Source organism: Artemia franciscana, unplaced genomic scaffold (assembly GCF_032884065.1).
Source record: "Artemia franciscana unplaced genomic scaffold, ASM3288406v1 PGA_scaffold_58, whole genome shotgun sequence".
Lineage (NCBI taxonomy): Eukaryota > Metazoa > Arthropoda > Branchiopoda > Anostraca > Artemiidae > Artemia > Artemia franciscana.
Genome location: NW_027062698.1, coordinates 1,049,166 through 1,075,567, shown reverse-complemented (window position 1 = coordinate 1,075,567; position 26,402 = coordinate 1,049,166). Strand labels below are relative to the sequence as shown.

The 26,402-nt window shown below is 36.0% G+C and overlaps 1 protein-coding gene across 2 annotated transcripts in view; it reads right to left on the bottom strand.

Moving 5' to 3' along the window:
- The window catches only part of LOC136042058 (mitochondrial carrier homolog 2-like), a 57,117-nt gene that overhangs the window by 15,149 nt on the left and 15,566 nt on the right, over positions 1–26,402 (bottom strand). For both annotated transcript variants that reach the window (XM_065726922.1, XM_065726923.1), the window contains exons 4-5: positions 12,791–12,929; positions 81–171 (exon numbers count right to left, since the gene is read on the bottom strand). In XM_065726922.1, coding sequence (XP_065582994.1) covers positions 81–171; positions 12,791–12,929 — 230 coding nt within the window. The remainder of the gene's footprint in view (positions 1–80; positions 172–12,790; positions 12,930–26,402) is intronic.

The following is a 26,402-nucleotide window of genomic DNA, read 5'->3' as shown; positions in this document are numbered from 1 at the left end:
GAGCAAAGAACAAGACTTAGAACTTGACAAACTTTAGAACTTGTCACAACTTTCTATGGAAAAGATGAAATTTCACTTACTTATAAAGTTTTTCCCTTCCCACAAATTGTCCGCACATTCTCGTAGCTACTACCATGAATGGTTGACTAGCAATAACTGATGCCATTCTTCCTAAGAAATTAAATCCAATTTATTCTCTAAATAATTGAAGTAAATTAGTGATGGGGCAATAATCAATATCAGAAATCAGAATGGTGAGAAACGAGGAATGGAACTGGAATCAAATAAATTTTCTAAATTTTCGATACGATTGCAATGTGTAGTAATTCAGCTTTTCGGAAAAGAAATCATGCATCATTTATTTTATTCAATTAAAGCTAGTACAGGAACCCTCGAAGACTTGATAGTCTTATTTTTATGCAGCGGTCTGTATTCAGCGTTACTCGTGATTTAACAAGTTTATTATAAATTCTCTACTACATAAGCAATTTTCAAATGAAAGATCAGAAGCCGAACTGGCCAGTCACGACAAACAAAGAAAGACAAATCTCAAAATGAAGAAGAAAACAACGGGTCTACGGCCAATAGAAGGAAAGGAAAAGACGAACTAAAAGATGGATATATCCCCAGTATATAACTAGGCGTCTCCAGCGCTAAACATAGAAGAAACTAATTAAAAGAGTAAAGAAAAAAACAAAAATAATCAATAAAATTAAAATTGCAATATAAAAATAAAAAATACAAATATAAAAAGAAACCAATATCTATACATATATATATATATATATATATATATATATATATATATATATATATATATATATATATATATATATATATATATATATATATATAAAATACACCACAGAGTATTTACATGACCAATCACGAGTAACTCTCGTGACCATACAAAAGCAGAATTACTCGTTACAAGCAAAAGCAAAGCAACGCGTAATTGGTCGAATAAATACTATTAATTGTATGCATAGATATTGGTTTGTTTTGTTTTTAGTTTTCGATTTTATTTTTTTACTTTAATTTTAGATTTTATAGATTAACTAGTTTCTTTTTTTTATCGGGCCTAAAAATGCCGTACTTATATATTAATACCGGTAAATAATACCACACCGAGAGTAAAAATGCACTGACATCACACATGAATTATTTTTCCTCATTTCATTCAGAAAGTTGTCGTAGAAACTTGGAAGGGGGCTCATTCGATTGAAAATTAGAATTCTTTTCAAGGACATAAGGTGATTGGAAAGCAACTTGTCTCCCTCCCGTGTGCTGCCCCCTCCTTAATCTCCCATCGAATCGGATCTAAATATTCAGATAACAATTTTGTCAGAACAGTCAAAAGTTTTAATGAATTTGCCTCCAGGGACGAAATGATGTATGCGGCCCCGAAAGCCAGGTGTCCAAATAATACAAGTTTCCCACTGTTCACAGATAGATTTCATCAAACAGTTCGTGGTAACGAACTGTAAGTAAGGAGCGACTCGGCTCAATAGTAATCGAAACTCTAAAAAATGGAATTTCAATACCAATAGATATATAAAAAAAATCAGCTTATTATGCTGATTTTAAATATATAAATTTCATTGAATTTAGTCTTACAAATTAGTCTTACAAAGTAGAGGTTACGAGTCTGAAAAAATCTGCCTTATTTTCTAAAAAGGGGAAAAATACCCTAACAGTCATAGAATCATAAAGAAAATCACACCATCAGATTCATCGTATCAGAGAACCCAACTGTAAAGGTTTCAAGCCCTATCTGCAAAAATGTGGAATTCTGTATTTTTCGCCAGACGAAAGACCACGGATGCAGGTTTTTTTTTTCAGGGGTGATCGTATCAACCCAGTGGTATTTCTTGCTTTTTCTTTTCCACCTCAATTTTACGCATGGAGCTGTTAGGAGTAATTGTCCACGGCACATTTTCCCCGGGATTACATTGTCTGAAAGATATTTCCGTAGGGAGGTGGAATTCTCCTAGGAGGTGGGGCCAGATTTCCTTGCATTATCTAAAAAACTATCAGAAATTAAATATAAAAAAAAACAAGTTTTTGCAACTGAAAGTAAGGAGCGACATTAAAAAAAAAATTATTACGGATATGAATGGGTTTGGCCCCTCATTAGCACCTCGCTCTTTGCGCTTAAGTTTAAATTCTGTCCCAATTTTTCAAGAATCACTCCTGAAACACAAGAGTCGTTAAATTGGAACAATAAGAAGCTTTTTTAACGTACTAAAACAACTTTAGCGCAAAGATTGAGGTGTTGAGGGGGGGGCAACCCCTTCATATACGTTATTTCTATTTGTTAAGAGTTTTGTTCGTTATTAGTTTCATTGCATCTCCTTACTTTCAGTTGAAAAAACTTTTTTTATTCATTTAATTGCAGAAAAAAGTCGAGCATGTTTGATATTGGCCGTCTCCTCGAAACTTTCGTGGCCAAGAAATCCTAAAATTTTGAGGGGAAAGGGTGTTAGGATACCCAAAAATAGGCCAGAACTTTATATCTATGATCAGCCAAGAAGACCTGAACGTAGAAATGAAAATTGCCAGAAGCACCATCAAAAATAGGACTCGAGAAAAGGCAAATAATTTTTTTTTAATTGGTTGGGTCAAGGGGACCCTAAATCCAGGAACAAAGATCTAGGCTGGGTCAAGGGCCAATAAAATGGGACCCAAGAAAGGGGAGGACATTTTTTCCACTGGCTTCAAAGTTGTATCAGTGGATCGAGGGGACCACAATACAAAAGAAAACTAAAATAAAACAAAAAACATAGGTTCGTCGGACATAATTTTTTTTTTCAATTTGCTTGAAACTTCACTCAAGAACATCTGAAAAAATGCAACTCACAGAGCATTTTCTCTTTGTGAGTTTCAGTGAGTTTGCCTGAAACTCACAGAACAAAGACAGAGAGACTTCAACAAAGACAAGTAACATTAAAAAAAAAAAAAAAAAAAAAAAAAAAAAAAAAAAAATGCCAAATTGTGACATTCAAAATAAGCCCCTGAATCCGATCCGCTTGCAATTTACTGTGTAAGTTGACAGGACGAAACAGACTTAAAGAGTTTTATAAATTTTACCCCAAGATGGCCCAATTTTTCTCTCTGATTAGCTAGAAACTTTGCCGAACGGCTGTATTAGTTCGTAATGTTCGATTTTTTTTTTATAAGAAAAAAAAAAACAAAGAAGAAATTTTGATAAATGATCTAGACATGCATTTATTTAAGCAAATGGGCAGTTAAAACAAACCGATCGTGACAGTAAGCCTATTCTTTTTATTAAAATTATGGATTCAAATATATCTATAATCAAAGGTGTCTGGAGGATGGGGGTAAGGATGGCAATAGCAATATAGAAAATCTTAAACCAAAAATATTCTCCATCTGTATGACTAAAAATAACCCTCCCATCCACGCTCAATTTCTTAATTAAAATACTGTTAAGAACTTAATGCACAAAGCAAGGTTTGTTTGGGCTGTTTGACAGAACATTCAAATTTTGCCCGGCTCTAAATGGTAATTAAATATTTCGTCTCTTAAGCATGAAAGCGGAAAAAAAACATTACACATATTCTTACAAATAACACACAATAAAAGTATACACGATAATAACGAACAGAAACTAATTCAAAAGTGTCCCGTTACCCACAAAAAAAAACTAAAGAAAAGTAAAGAGCAATGCTAAAACGTATAACTATCGAAAAGACAGTGATATATTAAATTAAACTTAAAGCCAACAAAATGCAAGCTCTTGGCAAAAAAATCAAACAGTTCGTGGCAACGAACTGTAGTAAGGAGCGACCCGGCTCAATAGTAATCAAAACTCTAAAAAATGGAATTTTGATACCAATAGCTACGTCAAAAGAATTGTATTTTAATGCTGATTTTAAATATATAAGTTTCATCAGGTTTAGTCTTAACCATCAAAAGTTACGAGCCTGAGAAAATTTGCGTTATTTTAGAAAATAGGGGTAAACACCCCCTAAAAGTCATAAAATCTTAACGAAAATCACACCATCAGATTCAGCGTATCAGAAAACCCTACTGTAGAAGTTTCAAGCTCCTATCTACAAAAATGTGGAATTTTGTATTTTTTGCCAGAAGGCAGATCACGGATGCGTTTTTTTTTTTTTTTTTTTTTTTTTTTTTTTTTTTTTTTTTTTTTTTTTTTTTCAGGGGTGATCGTATCGTCCCAGTTGTCCTAGAGTGTTGCGAGAGGGCTCATTCTAACGGAAATGAAAAGTTCTAGTGCCCTTTTTTAAGTGACCAAAAAAATTGGAGGGCACCTAGGCCCCCTCCCACGCTAATTATTTTCCCAAAGTCAAAATTCTGAGATAGCCATTTTATTCAGCGTAGTCGAAAAACTTTATAACTGTGTCTTTGGGGACGACTTACTCCCCCACAGTCCCCGTGGGAGGGGCTACAAGTTACAAACTTTGACCAGTGCTTACATTTAGTAATGGTTATTGGGAAGTGTGCAGGCGTTTTCAGTAGGATTTTTTGGTTGGGGGAGGGGTTGAGAATAGGGGAATAGGCTGGGGGAGCTTTCCATTGAGGAATTTGTCATGGTGGAAGAAAATTTCCATGAAGGGAGCGCAGGATTTACTAGCATTATTTAAAAAAAAAACAACGAAAAAAGAAATATGAAAGTTTTTTTTCAGCTGGAAGTAAAGCGAAGCATTAAAACTTCAAACGAACATAAATTATTACCCATATGAAGACTCACCTCCTCCTAATACCCCGCTCTTTACGCTAAAGTATTTTTAGTAATTTCAACTAATTATTTTACGGCTTTGGTGATTCAGAGGTCATTCTTAAGAAATTGGGACAAAATTTAAGCTTTAGTGTAAAAAGCAAGGTACTGACGAGGGGGCGAACCCCCTCATATATGTATTAAAAACATGAGAATACAAAACTTCTTTACGTAAGCTAATTTATAAGTTACGCATATCTTTTACTAAAAAAAAGTTTTAGTTGCCTTTGTATTAATTAACCGAAAAATCGTGGGGCAACTAGGCTTCCTCCCCCGCTCTTTTTTCTCAAAATCATTCGATCAAAATTATGAGAAAGCCATTTAGCAACAAAAATTAATAAATATGCAAATTTCGTTTTAATTATTCCTCTGCGGAGAGCCAAAATCAAAACATACATTGATTGAAAAACATTCAGAAATTAAATAAAAAAAAAAAAGTTTTTTAACTGAAAATAAGGAGCAAAATTAAAACTTAAAACGAACAGAAATTACTTCGTATATGAAAGGGGCTGCTTCCTCACCAACGCCCCGCTCTTTAGGCTAAAGTTTTTTACTGTTTTAAAAAGAAGAGTTGAGAGAAAGAGTCAAACTTTAGCGTCAAGAGCGGGGTGTTGATGAGGAAGCAGCCCCTTTCATATACGAAGTAATTTCTGTTCGTTTTAAGCTTTAATTTTGCTTCTTATTTTCAGTTAAAAAAACTTGTTTTTTTTATTTAATTGCAGTAAGGAGCGACCCGTCTCAATAGTAACCGAAAAAAATATATCGAATTTTGATACCAATATTTACATTAAAAGAATCGTATTTTTATGCTGATTCTAAATATACAAGTTTCATCAAGTTTAGTTTTACCCATCGAAAGTTACGTGAAAATATACCTTATTTTAGAATATAGGGGAAAACATCCCCTAAAGGTCATATAATCTTAACAAGATCACACCATCAGATTCAGCGTATCAGAAAACCCTACTGCAGAAGTTTCAAGCTCCTATTTACAAAAATGTGAAACTTAGTATTTTTTCCCAGAAGACAGATCACGGATGCGTGTTTATTTTTCCCAGGAGTGATCGTATCGACTCAGTGGTCCTAGAATATCGCGAGAGGGCTCATTCTAACGAAAAATAAAAGTTCTAGTGGCCTTTTTAAGGGATCAAAAAAAATTGGAGGTCACCTAGGCCCCCTCCTATGCTCATTTTCCCCAAAAGTCACAGAATCAAAATTTTGAAAACTGTTCAGCATGGTCGAAAAACCTAATAATTATGTCTTTCGGGAGGACTTAATCCCCACAGTCCCCGGGAGAGGGGCTGCAAGTTACAATCTTTGACCATTGTTTACACATAGTAATGGTTTTTGGGAAGTGTACAGACGTTTTCAGGGGGACTTTCGAGGGTGAGAGGGAGGAGGTTACGTGGGAGGATCTTTCAATGGAGGAATTCAACATGAGGAAAGAAAATTTCAATGAAGAGGCCAAAGGATTTTCTAGCATTATTAAAAAAAAAAAGAGAAACAAATTTCAGTGGGAAGTAAGGAGCAGCATTAGAACCTAAAACGAACAAAAGTTATTACGTACAGCAGGGGAATCCCCTCCTCCACAATACCTCACTCTTTACGCTAAAGTGTTTTTAGTAATTTTAACTATTTATTCTACGTCCTTTGTGATTCAGGGGTCATTCTAAAAGATTTGGGACAAAATTCCAGCTTTAATGTGAAGAGCGGGGTACTGACGTGGGGGCGAAAAAACTTTGCTAATAAAACCGTCCGTAAAAAAATAAAATGTTCTAGTAGCCTTTTTAAGTAACCAAAATTGGAGTGCAGCTAGGCCTCCTCTCCTATCCCTTTTTTTATCAAAATCTTCCGATCAAAACTATGAAAAAGCCATTTACCCAAAATATTAATATGCAAATTTTATTTTAACTATTCATGTGCGGTGAGTCAAATTACAAACATCCATTAATTACAAAACGCTCAGAAATTAAATAAAAAAAGAAGCTTTTTTTAACGGCAAGTAAAGAGCGACATTAAAACTTAAAATGAACAGAAATTGTTCCGTATATGAAAGGGATCGTCCCCTCCTCAACGCCTCATTTTTTACGCTAAAGTTTTTTATTGTGTTAAAAATTAGTTGTGAAGAAGAGTCAAACTTTAGCTGTAAGAGCGAGGCGTTTAGGAGGGGGCGACTCCTTTCATATATTGAATAATTTCTATTCGTTTACATTTTTAATGTTGCTCCTTACTTTAACTTAAAAAAACTTGTTTTTTTTTACTTATTAACGAATAAGTTAGATTTTAGCCAAAAAAAAAAGAATAATCCCATCGAACTTAAAAGTTTAGACTATGAATCAATAAATGAAATATAAAATGATAAAATAATAAAGGGACCGACCATGTCAGTCTTGAAACACATTACAACAAATAAGAGTAAGCACAGATAGGCAGATACAGAGGCATTAAGAAGCTCAAGCAACGTATTGCATTTTGTCATATCTTCGTTCGACCAAGGAAATATACGATTAGGGGTCACATTCCGCATTATGAACCATGCAATAAGCAATACAAGGCTGGATTATATTTTTCATTACGGCGCGAGGGGATAAATGAAACGTTTCAGAGAGGAGCTGTTTACCTTCAGACATGAGATAGCTGAATGTTATATTGAAGGCACAACTCCTACTAATACAACTAACAACTCATCGCCGCACAAATCCAACTGAGGCTAACCCAGCAGAGCAAGCTCCTTCTCCATCCTAATTTATTAAAAGCCTCCCTCTTTACACCCTCCCAGGAAGTTCCCATTTGCCTTTAAGACATCCTCCCACTCCAACTGCGGACAAACGGCTTTCCGTTTAGCCCTACACGGTTGGCCGAAAAGGACAATCTTCAGGAATCTGCCGTCCTTCGTCCATAGAACGTACCCTAGCCATTTCAACCTTCTCTCATTACAGCCCTAGAAAGCGGGATTGAACCACATATTTTATAATGCCTACTGTTTGAAATACAGTCAGTCAGTCGGGTACCCAGAACAGCCCGTAGGCAATTTCTCTGGGAAACATCTAGCAAATCTCCATCCGTTTTTTTTCGGAACGGCCATGCTTCAGAACCAAATTAGACCACTGTCATCATTGTACTTTCCAATATTCTAATCTTCGTTTGCAGACTTATCTTCCTGTTCTTCCAATTTTTTTTTACAAATGTGGCAAAAGTCACAAGTTTCTAGTTCACGTATAACTTTTCATCCATTAGCTTCGTTTCGCAATAATTTTATTATCTTATTCATTTTGTCACCCTTTTCAATGAATGGAGACAGGCTCGAACTCTAGCAAGGATGAGAGCTTTTAACATAATAGCAAAGACCTTTCAGCTACCATAATGTCAACTAGTAGACATGAAACTCCAAACTCCATTGTTTAAATTAAAATTCAATTTCTGATAGTATTTACTAAGTCAACAAACCATCATGGACAAGTTAATTTATTTATATAACAATTTTCTAAATGGAGCTCGGGAAGATTATTTGTTTTCCAGAGTTGAGCAGCTTTTACTGATTAGTCAAACAAATGGTAAAAATAACCCCCAAGATGCGAAAAAATGAAAAAAATTGTATATGTTTGTTTTGTATTTTAGCCTCTTTAACATACAATTTAACATAAATAGCCCCCAAGACGCGAAAAATGAAAAAAATTGTATATGTTTGTTTTGTATTTTAGCCTTTTAACATACAATCCTGATGATTTATACTTGATTTCGGCGACCTTTCTTTTTCTTTAAAATTAAAAAGAATTATTATTAACACATGGTCTGCGACGGTTATCTGCTGATAACGGTCAATGTGCATTTGATCGAAAACCCCAGAATTTTTGTCATTGTTTTTCACTGTTTAATAAAAGGATTTATCTCTATTTGAACTGTTATTTGTATTAGGTAAAAACAATTTGCAGGGATATCAGCAATATTCCAAGCAACAGACCTCCCTCCCCTGCATTTTTCCCTACTCGCCCTTTGCAATCTCAAAGTGATCTGATCGAAATTTCGGAACAGTCATTTTTCTTCAACATAGTCGACAATCTCGAAGCCTTTTGGAAAACAGAAAACTTATCTGAGTAAATCAAAAGACAGTATGTGCACCTGATTTTTGAAATTATTCATATATAAAACAGAATGCATGCTTGGGTTAGTCCTATATCATTATTACACCGTTCATCCGATTGCCAAGAAACTTCGAGAAGTATTTAAGCTTATTCATCCGTGTGCAGTAAACTGAACATTTTATTTGTACCTCCCCCTCCCCAATTCATAGTTATAAATCCACCTGATTCTCCAGCACCCCTCGAAGATTCAACTTGACCCTTTCAACGACTCCCAAAATATTGTGAACTAGCTTAGACATCCCTCGTTGCTGCGATATTAAAAGGAAACAAAATACCTCCCTACCCCAGGAACACTTTTCCGCTGAATTTCTATTCTTGAGGAAAACAACCTCCCTAGAAAAATTGCCCCCAAGGAGGATTCTCTATTGAGAATTCTCAGACATGAAAAATCCAACCTTCCTCCTCTCGTATTAAAATTCTCCCCTCGTTTTAGTAACGCTGGGCATTTTAAAATTCTCCCGCATGTCATTCCCCTCCTGATTCCTCCTCCCGTTACAGCATATTCTCTCCGACATTTTCCTTTATTAGGGAGTCGAGTGGATAAATCTAAGTGTTCAATAAGAGAAAAAAAAACATGATAATGTGCTAAATAGAAAAAAAATAGTAGCTCCCCTTAATAAATCTCCAAAAGCAAACGCAAATCGAAAGTCTGATAAAAGACACTAGTTTATCCCTTTCCTCTGGCAGGTTTGGTAATTCCAATCATGTTGTGATATTCAACATGAATGTTGTTTGAGTTACCGCAACCAAGCATGTCCATGCTAAACCAAGTCCTCCTGAAATCAATCTACTAAGATATGTCATGTTTTGAGTCAGATACAATGTAGTTACTGGTGGCAAGCTTATGACTTTTGTGAATAGGAAGTAAGCATTTTCATACAATAGACACATCTCATTGATTGACAGTTGGGTCAAAATGAAAAGGTTCATTGTGAAATAGTCAATATCATATTTTAAGTATAGCTGGCCATTAGGTCAAAATGAAAATCCTCATTGTGAAATAGTCAGTATCATATTTTAAGTATAGCTGGCCATTAGGTCGGAATGAAAATGCTCATTGCGAAATAGTCAGTATTATATTTCAAGTATAGCTGGACATCAGGTCAAAATGAAAATGCTCATTGTGAAATATTCAGTATCATATTCTAAGTATAGCTGGCCATTAGGTCAAAATGAAAAAGCTCATTGTAAAAAAGTCAGTATTATATTTTAAGTATAGCTGGCCATTAGGTCAAAACGAAAATGCTCATTGTGACGCAGTCTGTCTTATATTTTAACTATTTGTGTAGAATTCATAATGAACTCACATTTTATAATGAATCGCATTTTAATGCTGATTTTAAATATACAAATTTCGTCAAGTTTAGTCTTACTCATCAAAAGTTACGAGCCTGAGAAAATTTGCCTTATTTTAGAAAATAGGGGGAAACAATCCCTAAAAGTCATAGAATCTTAACGGAAATCACACCATCAGATTCAACGTATCAGTGAACCCTATAGTGGAAGTTTCAAGCTCCTATCTACAAAAAAGTGGAATTTTGTATTTTGTGCCAGAAGGCAGATCACGGATGCCTGTTTATTTGTTTTTTTTTCCCAGGGGTGATCGTATCGACTCAGTGGTCCTAGAATCTTGTGAGAGGGCTTATTCTAAAGGAAATGAAAATTCTAGTGCCCTTTTTATGTAACCAAAAATTGGAGGGCACCTAGACCCCCTCCCCCGCTAATTATTTTCCAAAAGTCACCGGATAAAAATTCTGAGATAGCCATTTCATTCAGCGTAGTCAAAAAACCTTATAACTATGTCTTTGGGGACGACTCACTCCCCAGAGTCCCCTTGGGAGGGGCTACAAGTTACAAACTTTGACCAGTGCTTACATATAGTAATGATTATTTAGAAGTGTACAGACGTTTCCAGGGGAATTCTTGGATGGGGGAGGGGTTGAGAAGAGGGGGATATGTTGGGAGAACTTTCCTTGGAGGAATTTGTCATGGGGGAAGAAAATTTCCATGAAGGGAGAGTAGGATTTTCTAGTTTATTAAAAAAAAAAACAATGAAAAAAATGAATATGAAAAAGTTTTTTCAACTGAAAGTAAGGAGCAGCATTAAAACTTAAAACGAACAGAAATTATTACGCCTATGATGAGCTCACCTCCTCCTAATACCTCGCTCTTTACGCTAAAGTATTTTTAGTAATTTCAACTATTTATTCTACGGCTTTTGTGATACAGGGGTCATTCTTAAGAAATTGGGACAAAATTTAAGCTTTAGTGTAAAGAGCGAGTTACTGACGAGGAGTTGAACCCCCTCATATACGTAACAAAAACATGAGAATACAGAAGTTCGTTATGTAAGCTAATTTGTAAGTTACGTATATCTTTTGCTAATAAAAACATTCGTAAAAAAATTAAAGTTCTAGTTGCCTTTTTTAAGTAGCCAAAAAATCGGACGGCAACTCAGCCTCCTCCCCCGCTGCTTTTTTCTCAAAATCATTTGATTAAAACTATGAGAAAGCCATTTAGCCAAAAAATATGAATAGATTCGGTGCCCTCAGACTCTGTGCAAAAGAGTTAAGTCATAACAAGGTTCAGAAACGAACTGTCTTTATTTTGTGCAAAACTCGGACTTAACCCTCCCCTCCCAGAACCAAGCTTTTTTAGAAATTGATCCTGATAATAAATATGAGGATTTAGCGCTTTGAAGAAACCTGAAAAATGGGCAAAAGTTAAATCTGCAAGAACGAAGGCCACGCCATAAAGTGTATAATAAATAACCCTCACGAGTGCAAACTAATTGGCAGAAACGTAAGCATGTTGCACCTTGTTTAAACAGGAATAACAAAGGGAAAGCGAATCTCAGTGCAAGAACGAGGCCAATCGTGAGTGGTTACGAAAGTAAGTCAACTCCTGAATGAGTGTAAAAACAGGTTAAATTTTAATGAGGCAGTGTACTAACGAACAGAGTCGTGATTCAGTTTAGAAACTATTTATTTTCTGATTCAGTGTCAAAGCGAGCTCTGATTCTGATTCAGAATTACATGAATTATTTAAGAAATAAAAAAAGTAATAAAAACAAAAAAGATGGAATGAGTGTGCCGAAATGAGGTAAGTCCTGACACACATACCCCTTACGAATCGTAGGAAACGAGCTAAATCATAATTCGGTTTAAAAACAACTTAAGTCCAAGGTTTAGAACTTTGATTACACGGGTTAAATAAATTCCATGAGCAAAGTCCTGTCTTAATATTAAAAAAGATAAAACCTAGCTACGGGCTGACTCAGTGAAAAACTTGGCAAAATGCTGACTGTAGAATAAACAAAGTTCTGACTCGGTACAGAAATTAGCGAAGTCATTGTTCAGAGCAAAAGCGAGCAAGGTCCTGACTCAGGACAAAACAAGCCAAGCTCCTCACTAGGTGCAAAAACGAGCTAAATCCTGGTTCAGTAAGAAAAAAACGAGCTGAGTCCTAAATCTGATTAAAAGAACAATCCATGTCCTGAATCGGTGCAAAAACCAGCTAGGTCTAAGTTCCGCCCGAAAATGAGCTAAATTCCTACGTGTCGAAAATAGGGTTATTCCTTACTTGATATAAAAAGACCATTATCATGGTATATAAAGACCATTATCAACTAATAGATCCTTTGTTTTTACACCAGGCGTAAAGGTTTGCATTTTGTGCGCTATGATCATCATTGTTGCACTGCAATTATTATTCAAGTGAATAATTTCATTACACATTCCTTGAAAGTCACAGGCTCCTCAATCCTTCTTCCCTTTTAAAGTTTTAAAGCTTGTTACATCCTTCCCTTAAAAAAAAATATTATTGGCTAACCTTTTGATACTCTTGGAATTACAAGTAATCGTTTCTAAAATAAAAATTATTTTACCAGCTAGGTGTTTGGTTAGAAATCGTAGGAAATTCCACAAGCTCTCATCAGGAACATCTCCTTCAACGACTTGAAATTCCGACTTGAAGGGACCAGGAATGCCAGGGAGAGGTAATCCTCCACTATCAGGAGTGTCACCCTAGAATTCAAGCCAGTAAAAAAGAATTGAAGAAAATAATAAAGAGGAAATTATCGAATTTACGATTCAAATTAATGTACTCCGTCCCAATTAATGTATTATTTGTACATTAATCAATTTATGTACAAATATTCAATACATTTGTAAGCAAACAAATATAAATTTGTTTGCCTAAATTTTCCTAGGATGTACAGCACAAAGTGAAAATTACGAGATCCAAAGTCCCAAGCAACATTAGAGTAAAGACAAAATCATTTGCGAGGGTTGGAGGCGGGAGCTACCAATCCGTGCGGGACAATTGCAAGGAGGTAGCAAGAAGTCCACCAGGTGGGGTTTTGTTAGCCGAAAGTCGGGGAATCCAGCTGATTGGTATAAGCGGTTCCAAGTAGAACAAAAAAAAATATTGGTTTACCCAAAAAAGACAAGCACCTTTTTTTTGTCTGAATAGCTTGCGTTGCTTCCTGGGCCCCTAGAATCCCAAAATCCCAAAAGTAAACAGAATTATGTATAAGTCAGTTGTAGGTCCAAGGTGACCGCAATTTAAAGAAAACGGATAATGACAATCGTTCACCCAAAAGATGACAAAAAGAATTCTTCAAAGGGGTTGAAACTTATATCCATATTTTCAGGGTCAAGGGAACTCAAATAAAAAAAAATTGGTTTACCCAATAAAGATGCAAGAAAAGGGGCAAAAAATCTTTTTTTCAAAAGAGTTGAAGCTTATATCTGAAATTCCCTGTGTCAAGGGGCTTCAACCATCAAAAAACATTCCGTAAAAATTGGGAATGCTGAAAAATACGACACAATAGAGTTCTAGTTAGGATAAACTGGTATATCGATCAATCCAGATCGAAAGATTCGTAACACACAAATATGGGTCCCAAAATTATGTTTCTCTGACCAGCTTGAACATGGTCAAAACGGCGCAACAGCAATATCTAAGGAACGAATGAGGGAGTCAAGTTTAAACTTTCAAAGCATGTTCTGGGGGATGCTGTCTTAACTAAAAGACACTCTTTGCATCCTACTAATACACCTATAACTACCAGTACTACAGCTTCTACTATGACTAGTGCTATTACAGCTACTAATACTATGTCTAATGTGACTACTACGGCTACTATTAATACAATACTACCACTACGACTACTGCCACGACTACAACAACTACAACTCCAAGAAATTTTGAGCTATATCCAGACACACTAAGTGTATAAAGGTGGCAAAAACAAACAAAAAACATACCAGCAATATCTCAATAACGACTAAGGGTATCAAGTTTAAATTTTAACATCATGTTAAGGGAGATTCTAAACAAAAATTTAAAGACCTTGCACAACTAAATCAAAGATGCCTCATTTTCCCCATCATATCTCCGATGCGGCTGAGGGTATAAGTTGAAACTTCCTGGTTATGAGGGGAATATTGAACTAACCACATGAAACATGTGCATCTGGTTTGTCAAAAGAGTGTATTTGCAAAATCTCAGGAATGGCTAGGGTTAAAATGGCTATGACTAGGGTTAGGAATGGCTAGGGTTAGGAATGGCTATGACTAGTGCTATTACAGCTACTAATACTATGACTAATGTGACTACTACGGCTACTATTAATACAATACTACCACCACGACTACAACTCCAGGAAATTTTAAGCTATATCCAGACACACCAAGTGTATAAAGGTGGCAAAAACAAAACAAAAACATACCAGCAATATCTCAGGAACGACTGAGGGTATCAAGTTTAAATTTTAACATCATGTTAAGGGAGATTCTAAACAAAAATCTAAAGACCTTGACCAACTATATCAAAGATGCCTCATCCTCCCCACCATATCTCCGAGGCGGCTGAAGGCATAAGTTGAAACTTCCTGGTTATGATGAGGGGAATATTGAACTAACCACAAGAAACATGTGCATCTGGTTTGTCAAAAAGTGTATTTGCAAAATCTCAGGAATGGCTAGGGTTAAAAACTTTCAGAGTGGTATTAAGTGGAAGCTTTCAGGGCACGTTGAACAAAACCAGTCGACATATATTAATTAATGTTGTCGAAATGACATGAACTAGTTAAGAGTAATATGTTGAAACTTTCAGGTAGCATTGAGGAGGATGTAAAACTAAACTAAAGAAGCTATGCAGATCCAGATTGTCAAAATCCCGTCTGTGCAATATCTCAGGAACATCTAAGGATATTAAGCTGAACCTTTCATGGAAAGTTGAAGGTTGTTTTTGTTATCTATGCAGGAGTTTTTAGCGTATATGCAAATATTTCAAAAACGGCTAAGGGTATAAAGTTGAAACTTTAAGGAGATGCAGATAGGATTTGGAACTATATCAAAAGTCTATTTGCATCCAGGTTGTCAAATAAGCGTATCAGCTAATTCCTCAGGAACAGCTAACGGTACTAATCCAAAACTTCCAAGGAATGCTGCGAGGATGTTGAACTAAATAAAAAGGTGTTATATGGATCCACATAGTCAAAAACACGCATCTGCAAAATTTCAGGAGCAGCTAAAGCTATTTAGTTGAAACATTCAGGGCATACTGAACTAAATCAAAAGACACTATGTGCATCCCTGTCGTCAAAATGGCAAACCTGCAATGCTTCAAGTTAAAGGTGGATATGGAGATGAATCAAACGCTCTGTGAACTTCCAGGTTGTCAATAAAGCGTATGTTCAACATCTTAGGAACAGCTAAGGATAGATACTAAATTGAATCTTTTAGGGAATGTTATGGGAGATATTGAACTAAATCAAAATATACTAACTTCACAACAGTTGTCAAAATAACATTCGCGCATCCAGGCTATCAAAAGGGTTTATCTGCAATATTTCTGGACTTCTGATGGTATTAAGTTGAAATTTTCAAGGAATGGTAAGAAGGGTGCTGAATTATATGATAGTCAGGAAGATGCACTACGTGTAACAAGGTCGTAAGGAAGAGTCCAGCCAACCAAGGTCCAGCCTTGGTCACAGTTGCATTGCAGAGTTGTCCCAGGCATTTTCGGGGGCTAACGCGTCGATATTGTCCAATTATTTTAGTTCTCAACTCTCAGACCAGGAATTAAACGTGAAATTCGTAAAAACAGAGAAGCATGAAGACTGGCACGTACACAGGGGGGGGGGGGGGGGTTTCGGGCCCGAGCCCCCCCCCCCGAAATTTTGTGAAATGTGTAATTTCCTCATGGTTTCTTGGGATTTCTGGCAAAAGTAGGACATTTATTAAGAATCTAGATACATGTTTGAAGCCTTTTTTGGGGGATTTTACTGCATGCAATTATCCAGTCAAGTCACTGCCCAATTATTAACCCATTTTCTGTCTAACTTTTTACCCTCTTTGAAGTAATTAGCAATTGTACTGTTATTATATATATTTTTTTGTAAAGAGTGCTTTCCACAGCAAAATAGAATTATCCTTGATATTAGGGCGTTTATCCCCCCACCCCCTTTTCACGATAAAGTACAGCTTTTAATGGATCAATTTTGGAAACTATCGTTTTTCGTTAAAATCTACATTTTTATGGGACTTTACCAAGTGACCTATAGCAATCGCCAATTCTGTCGGTCTGTCACTCTGTGGGTCCTGGTTTTGCTACTTTAGGCACTTCCAGGTAAGCTAGGACGATGAAATTTGGCAGGCGTATCAGGGACCAGACCAAATTAAATTAGAAATAGTCGTTTTCCCGATTTGACGATCTGGGAAAAGTGGGGGCCCCGTTAATTCGAAAAAAAATGAAGTGTTTTTAACTTACGAACGGTTGATCAGATCTTAATGAAATTTGATGTCTGGAAGGATATCGTGTCTCAGAGCTGTTGTTTTAAATCCCGACCGGATCTGGTGACATTGGGGGGGGGGGGGGAGTTGGGAGGGGAAACCCTAAAATCTTGAAAAACACTGAGTGGGAAAAATAAGTACAAGTCCTAGATACATGATTGACATTTCTGAAAAATTTGAAAAAATTACGGATTTTTAACTTACGAAGGAGTGTTCAGATTTTCATGAAACCTCATATTTAGAAGGACATCGTAACTCAGATCTCTTATTTTAAACCTCAACCGGGTCCAACGTCATGGGGGGGACCAGAAATCTTAGAAAATACTTAAAGCGAAGAGATCAGGATGAAACTGGATGGGAAGAATAAAAACCTGTCTATGATACGTGACTGACATAACCGGACCGGATCTGCTCCCTTTGGTGGAGTTGGGGGGGGATTTGGAAAAATGAGGTATTTGTAACTTACGAAACGGTGACCAGATCTAAATGAAATTTGATATTTAGAAGGATCTTGTGCTTTAAAGCTCTAATTTTAAATTCCGACCAGATCCTGTGACATTGGGGGGAGTTGGAGGGGTAAACCGGAATTCTTGGAAAACGTGAAAATAGCGGTATTTTCATCTTACACATGGGTGATCGGATCTTAATGAAATTTGATAATTAGAAGGAATTCATGTCTCAGAGCTCTTATTTCAAATCCCGACCAGATCTTTTGACATTGGGGGGAGTTGGAGGGGGATATCTCTGAAAACACTTTGAGTGGAGGAATCGCGATGAAGCTTGGTGGATAGAGTAAGCAAATGTCCTTGATACGTGATTGACGTAACCGTACTGGATTCGCTCTCTTTTGGGGAGTTTGGGGGGAGGCGTTCAGTGATTTGGCGAGTTTGGTGCTTCTGGACGTGTTAGGACGATGAAAATTGGTAGGCGTGTCAGGGAGCTGCACAAATTTACTTGATAAAGTCGTTTTCCCAGATTCGACCATCTGGGGGGCTAAAAGGAGAGGAAAAATAGAAAAAATGAGGTATTTATAACTTACAAGTGTGTGATCGGATCTTAAATGAGTTTTGATATTTAGAAGGACATCATGACTCAGAGCTCTTATTTTAAATCCTGACCGGCATTAAGCCTCTGATTTTCCTTTTAAATCAATCTATTGATTCTTAGAATTTTGTTAGAGGTCATACCATATGAGCTCTTGGCTCTTAGCTCTTCTTGCCTCGTCATAAGTGCCATATGAGCTCTTAGCTCTTGTTGCAAAAGAAGAAATAACCCCCACAGCACCCATATTGCACTGTTAACCCTAAAAAATTTTTCAGTGGGATTTAATAGATTAAACACTGGTTCTAAATCGCTATGAACATAACCTGAGCCTAAAACGTACTTTTGAGGCTTCAGTCTTCTTCCCCCCATCCGCTACAATATTACAGATTAAAGTTAATCTGTATTTTCCAATATACGTGCTTTTTGCATTACTAAATAAAAAAAATACTACTTTATATCTCCTGTTTCGAAGGGTTTGGCCACCCCCCCCCCAAAAAAAAGAAAAATTCCAGCGTACGTGCCTGCATGAAGAGCTGTACAACTATAAGCTTCCTGTAAATGTGCCATTCTGTAAATACGATAAAATCTCTATGTGTTTGAGACAGTTCTTTTGTTGCTAAGAACAGACGAGACTTTGCTTTCTTTTCCAAGCAGGGATGGACCCAATACTCCCTCTGAACCCTCCAAAACCTCCGGTAATCATAGTAATCAATTAAAGTCACATATATTAAATTCCTCGCCAGAAATCAATATAGTTAATCACACTGCACTGCTCAATTAGATAAACACAGCTCATCCACAACCAATCGCGTCCATGGGCAGAAACATATTTCATTTTGGTTGTAAACTATAACCGTAAACCAGTTGCAAATGAGACGAGTTTCCAACCTTTCTCTTGAAACAGTCGCCCCATGGACGTTGGGCCTACGTGTATAAAGTTGAAATTTCAGAGAATACCGAGAGGGATATTGAAAAAAAAAAACAAAAGACACAAAGTGTATCATGATTTTCAAAATGGCTAATACACAATAACAGAGTAGCTAGGGATTTTATGGAATCACAAGAACCTCTGTGCATCCAAGTAGTCAAAAGGGCGCATCTACAATATCTTAGTAATTTCTAAGGGTATTAAATTGAAACCGTTCAATTAATGATTGGGGGGGGGGGGGTGTCAAACCAAATCAAAATATACTATATACATCCAAATAGTTAAAAAGGCACGTCTGCAAAATATCAGGAACGGCTAAGAGTATTTAGTAGACGCTTTCAGAGGATGCTGGGGGAAGATGTTAAACTACATCAAAAGACACTATGTGCATCCATTTCGTCAAAATGATGTACCTGTAATAAACAACAACTGATAAATGTATTAAGCTGCAATCTTCGGTGCATGTTGAGACAATAAATGATTTAGAAGGACGGGGATTCAGCACATCAAACTTAGAGCCTACAGGAAAATGGTCTGATATATCTAAAAGAATTAGCACTACTTTAAGAAGAAAGAGAGGAAAACATGTTATCAATTAAAGCGGCGGACGACACGGCTATACTTGTTGGGATCAAAATAGAAGGCAATAAACGAAAAGAAGTCATAGCAGATAAAAATCAATCGTCATTGATGGATTTGTATCCAATAAGTCAACATTAAAATCACCCATAAATATAATATCGAAATTCAGACTATGAACTTTTTCCAATACACCCGTAAGAATATCAATGAAAGAATAAAAGGGTGCATCAGGGGGGGGGGGGATAAACCTTTGTCGACAGTCGACTATGAGAGTTCAAAGAGTGAAGAGCTAAACCAGTTTTCAATTGAATTGGATATAGTCCTTGCTAAGAATTTGATGAACTTGCGTGAATAACCAAGCACATATTACAAACGTGAGTACTTTTGGGGCGGCAAATTGGAACATTCTGTTCTTGAAATTTGTTACCTGTAGTGTTCACCCCCCCCCCCATTGTGACTGAAGATTGTAAAATGGCAAAATATAAACCGTTTGATCTTGTCCTAGCTTCATTTCAAGGATATCCCTTATGGCCATCAGTAGTTATTAAAACCACCAAAGACCAGAAAAATCAAGCTAGATATCTAGTCTTTTGCTATGGCACCCACTCGGAGCATAATATAGCTGAAGCACACATCCGCAACTGGAATGACCATTTTAAAGAAGCTTGTGCGAGGACAGATAAAGATGTAAATAAGGCTTTTGAAGAGCAGCGCTTATCCCCTGATATTTTCAAGACTCTAAGTAAGTCCTACTTATCACTACCCGCTAAAACTAAAGGAAAATCCAGCCTAGCACCATTAACTCCAACTTCTGCAGCAGCATCAAATTTAAAAGAAATAATAAATGAAGCTCAAGAGGAACTAATGAGCACTAAGTCTAACCTAATGAATGATATTTCTCGTGTCGTATCAAATACAATGAAAGATCGCCGAGCTTCGGAAATTATAAGTGAAGATATTGTGAACGAAGTTTATAATTCGATTTCCCTTGAATATAATGCCAAATTTGAAAAAATTGAAACAACCCTTCGAAAACTTTATAATGCCGTGAACTTGCTTGAAAATAAAATCTCTAACTTAGAAGACAAGTTTGACCAACTAGAGCAGGATGCCTTACTTGATAGCCTAATTTTCTACGGTGTGAAACCAAACCCCAATGTGGAACTGAGAGAAAATCTTAATGGAGTGATAACACAAATAATGGGCTTGCAAGATTTTAAAGAAATGGACCTCTTAAAGGTTAATCGATTCCGCATGCCTGCTAATCAAACTGAGAATGTGAAAATCGCCCCAGTTCTAGTAAAATTTTCAAGCTTAGATACTGCTCGTAAAGTGTTTGCAGCAAAAAGTAAGTTGGCAAAGTCAGGTGTATTTGTTTTAGAAAACCTAAGTAAAAAGCGTCGGGATCTATTAAACGCGGCTCGTAGCACCTTTGGCCCAAGAAGTGTTTGGTCTGATCAGGGTCAAATTCTAGCCAAAGTTCCTGGTGAAACTCGTATACGCAAAATAAATTATTTGCATGAATGTATTAGTATGTGACTGGTAAATATTTTCTTGATGCGTATCCTTTCCTAAGTCATTCTTTTTTACAGTTTCTTTTTATTTCGTTTCTTTTTTTTTCATGCTCATGGTTCATCCCGATAGTACCTTCTGTGATATTAATTATTTATGTGTTTATAATCCTTTGACAGGTTTTTCTTTCGTAATAGATTTAGGTAAAGATTTCTTTTTTGTTCATCGGGTGATTTAAATGGACTCCAAGTAAAACCTGCTTTTGTCAATATTTTAAGTCGTGAAAGACGCCTTTGCGAGCTTGAAAATAATCCTTTTGATCTAATTAGTATTGTGAATAATTCTGTGGGTCAGGTTAATCAAAACCTGACTAATATAAACCCTGTTTGTAATAGTAAATATGTTTCGGAATTGGGGGGAGAGGAGGTTACCAAAGGAAATTATTCTCTGACTGCACTTCAGCTTAACATTCAGGGTCTTTCCTCGTCAATAGATAATTTAAGACAAATAGTTTCGGATGGACACCCTGATGTTGGTTTGTGCGAGACCTTTTTGGATTCTGGCAATGAAATGCTATTGGATATCCATGGCTACAAAATGGAACATATAAACCGCTGCAAGATGGCTAAAGGAGGTCTTGCCATGTATATATCTAGTAATTTGCATTATTGCTTACGGGATGACTTATCAAGGAATTTTGAAGGTATTTTTGAGTCACAATTTATAGAAATTAGAGTTAATGGTATTGATCTAATCATAGGCAATATTTATCGTTCTCCTAGTGGCGCGGTTTCGTTGTTTCTTCGGAATCTTGAGGAAATACTTGACTTAATATTGAAACGTCCGTGTCAGTTAATCATAATGGGTGACTATAATATAAATTTGATGGATTCAAATTCTTCGGCTTCAGTTGATTTTCTTTCAACCATGCTTGCCGCAGGAACTCTACCAACTACATCCATCCCCACACGAGTAACTAATGTTACAGCTTCTTTGATTGACAATATCTTCTCTACGCTTTGCTTGAAGAAAAACTCAATTTTAGTTACTGATATCTCCGATCATTTTCCCATATATTCTCGGTTCAGTTTTAATCGGGGAAGGAATAACCGGACTCAAGTGTTTGATTCCTATTCTATTAGGTTTGGTGAAAATGAGTTATCTCTTCTTGGTTCTAAATTAGCGAAAAATTCGTGGAGCTTATTTGATAATAACAAGGATTTTTCTTGTTTATTTGAGTCGTTTTATGGAACCATAAAAGAGGCTATTCTTAACATTTGTAAAGTACCACCTTCTAATCGCAGGTCTAAAAGGATTATTCCTCTAAACCCATGGATGACATCCGGACTTCTCAAAAGCTGGAGAAGGAAAAATAATCTCTGGAGGTATTATAAATGCGCTACACTTTCAACGAGTGCTATTCGTCTTTGTCAATTCAAGATTTACCGGAATATATATAATTCCTTGTGTAGGAAAGCCAAATCTCTCTATTATCTAAATAATTTTGCTGCGTGTAATAAGGATATTCGTAAAACTTGGAAGGTAATAAATTCTGTGCTTAAACCTGGTTCTCAATATAGCTCTTTACCTATGAGTCTGGTCATTGGTGATGAGATTGTAGAGGGTGAGCTTAATGTCCAAGAAGCATTTACTTCATTTTTCGCTAGTATTGGTAATAATATCGCTTCCACAGCTACTTTTTCTCGGTCTAAGTCGGACTTTAGATCTTACCTCGGGCCGTCTTGTGTTAAGTCTATGTTTCTAGAGCCAGTAACAGAAATTGAAATTACTAAAATTGTTAATGGCTTGAAAGACTCATCTTCATCTGGGCCAGATTCTATTCCTACTAAGGTAGTTAAATCTATTCTTCCTTCAATAGTTGTGCCTCTTACAAAACTTGTTAATCTTTCATTTAAATATGGGGTTTTTCCAGATCCTCTCAAGCGTGCTCGGATTATTGTTCTGTATAAAGGTGGACCAAGAAATGATCCAGCAAATTATCGACCGATTTCAATTTTATCAGTATTTAGTAAAATCTTCGAAAAGGCTATGCTTTCTCGTCTGCTTAAATTTCTAAAATCTAAAGAGTTTCTTCATGATTTTCAATTTGGTTTCCGAATGAAGCACTCCACTGAGCATGCCTGTATGACCCTTTTGAATTTTATACATTCTGAATTGGATTCGGGATTAATTCCGGCTGCTATATTCCTGGATATTCGCAAGGCATTCGATTCCTTAACCCATGAAATTCTTCTATCGAAGATGTCTCATTTTGGCATTAGGGGTAATGTATTTTCTTGGTTTCAATCTTATTTGAATGATAGGTTAATTTCTGTCAATCCACAATTTAATTTCTGTCAATCACAAGTGAATTTTGGCGTCCCTCAGGGATCAGTTTTAGGGCCAGTGCTATTTTTGATTTATATAAATGATCTTTTTTACGCAGTAAAAAAGCAGAAACCTATTCATTGCTGTAGACTCTGTCATCCTAAACCTTCCCTTGCCCATAGTGCCAGCTATAGTTCACCATCTTCTGATGTCCTTGTTTGTTTTGCTGATGATAGCACACTCGGCACTTCGGGGAACTGTGAATCCGAGCTTCGATTAAACTTGGAATACTTGTTTGAGAGAGTAATTTCATGGCTTGATGCTAATTTTCTTACCCTAAATTATTCAAAATCCAATTTTTTGATATTTTCGCATGTTTCTCAGATTTATCCCAAGTTATCAGAAATTCATCAGCCAAATGGGATAATTCACAGATCTAAAGATCGATATGTTCGTTTTTTGGGCATTCTTCTTGATGAAAATTTGTCTTTCAAGCGTCACATTGATTTGATTAAAATGAAGATATGCAGGAGTCTCGATATTTTAAGGAAACTCAAACATATTTTCCCTGGATCAATTTTGGAAATCCTTTTTCACTCCTTGATCCGATCTTACGTTTCCTACTGTCCAATAGTATGGATGTCAACCTTTCCTTCACTGTTAAAACCACTTTCTAAGGTTTATAATAAAGCTAGAAACCTCATTAAGGAAACTAACCGTTCAAGAGTTATCCCATTACTTGATCTCGAGTCACTGTATATTCTTTCGTGTGCATGTTTTACTTTTTCTCAGCTTCCTGGTGACCTCCCCCGTCCCCTGAGTGTTCAGCCATCTTTCACCTCTGATCAGAATAATTATAATCTTCGCAATACCGAAAATCATATTCAAGTTCCTTTTACTCCTTGTGTAAGGTCAGACTTTAATCCTTTAATTGCGAGTTACATTGTATGGAATAAGTTGCCCGAATCAGCTCGAAGGTGCCACTCATTCGGTTTGTTCAAAAAAATTATTAAAAATTCATTGGCTTCTTAGAAATTATTTTATCTCTTTTTATATGTGTATATGCGTGTATGTATGCATATATATTTCCTGATTATTTCATTGGAGTCTATTTTATCTACAGATCTACTTAATTAATTTAGTCTGTTCAATCTATTAGTCTATTTAGTTTTGTTTTCTATAGTTTTTCATTTTATTTATACTTTCCTCTCTTCTCCTTTTTGCTCTTCTCTCTGTGAGTAAGTGATTATTTTTTTTCTTCTCTGAGTAGGTGGCTCGTTCATTTCCCCCTTTTTTACAGGCCAAAGAGCCTTTGGGGAAATAGTAAAATGTAATATTGTATGTGTGTTTCGTGATGAATAAATCTTATCTTATCTATCTTATCTGATTAATTAGTAATTCAATGCAAAACGACTCAAATACTCCTTCAAGATTAACAGAATGATCTTTACGAACCAATTATATACAATCATTAGCAATGTAAAATACCTCCCTTAGACATTTTCAATAGTACAACCTGGAATAACAACTGATGAATCATTAATGTCATTTAAAAGTGTTTCACACAATTCGATTACTTTAGGGGATGAATGCGACAAAAAAAAATGAATTTAAATCCATCAATAGACGAACATATGCCTGTGTAACTGAGAGCTCACCGACCCCAACTTGGTCTTCAAATGCATTCACCAAGGGATCATATTTTCCACGCAGACGATTCACCTGGTGATTTCACTAGTATGTTACCGCGGTCAGTCCATATATGTTTGACACCGAACCCTTGCGGGATTGAGCAAATCACGACGTCGCTTTATAAGAGATTCCGACACAAATATACCCCAACCAGCTAATTTAGACTTCTGTGAGAAAACTTTTCGAGCAACTTATTTGCTAGCAAATTGCACTGGTACTGGGGCAAATTTGTGACTAATAGTATGACGCTCATTCATTCTAAACCGGTAAACACTTGATAATTCGACAGAAGACATACCAATAATACCCATCTGTGTTGATAGGACATTGATTAAAGCCGTTTTAAGGTCAACTCCTAGCTCTTGTTTCAGACCGTTAAAAACAAGACTGTCCAATAAATCTTCTTGATTTGTATCGTCAAGCTTGAGTTCAATTTTTCAATTCAATTCTTCAGATTAAGTGTCAGCATTCTACGCGCTTTCAGCTCTCGTTCAATACGGTCTAAGATAGGATTGAACTCCAGCGACACAGAATTGTACAATTCATTAATTATAGTTTCAGCAGAGTATTTAAGGCCAGATTGCGCTCTCGTGTCACACTTTGCAGAAACCTGACGAAACATCTGTGAAACAAGATTCTCTAGTTTTCTCTAACTCCTGTTCTGTAGCGGATATTCGTGTAACCAAATCCTTTGCTCTGTATTCGTCCGATTGTATTGGTTAATGCAATAGAATCTTTACAATTTCATAATAGTTTGTCCTTACAACTTGAAATAAATAATCCGATTATTTTAGCTTTTGTTCACGCTTCAAGAACAAGGTAATATCAAAAAAAGGTTATTTTTTGTTCGTCAGCATTATTATTGACAATGCAATTATGAATTCGGTATTTTCAGTGTATTTACTGCAACGAAACTATAATCCTTTGCCAACTGATGATAGGTTTAAATTCAAAAATAATAGTTCTTAAAACCATGGACTCTGAATCAATACTGAATTCATTCGCAGAAGTCTCAGTAATTTTGAATTTATTTACTTTTCAAAAGAGAAAACGTTTAAAACATTTTTTTCAGTGAAGCGCAAATACCATGCCTTTAGGAGGCTTAGGGAGCGTTACCTCTACTCTTATTTGTGGTAATTTCTGTTCGTATTCAGTTCGACTTGATTGTTCATTGCAACTGAACAAACGTATTCGGTTAGGTCTTATTCATTCATTGACAGCAATTGTAGCTCGTTTTAAGTTTCAAGAAGGATTGTTTGACATTATTTCTGCTCGTCTTTGGCTTAATAGAGCTCTTTACTTTTCTATGAAAAAACTAGCTTTTTGAAAAACGTTTCTTAATTCAGTTTAAGTTGGTTTACTAAATATTTTGTTTTGATTGAGGTTTCCTTAGCTCTGAAATCTTAATTTTGAAGCAGATCACCATAAACAAAATCAAATTTCTTGATATATGGATCAATACAAACAATTTCTCTTCCAAAATTGATTGTCATCGTTAAAGTCCTCTTAATTTAGAAACCCATCATACGCCAGAAATAAATTTGGGACTATTTTCGGGCGTAGCGAACCGATACAAGCAAAATTAGTTCAAATTTGTTTTCTGCAATAGG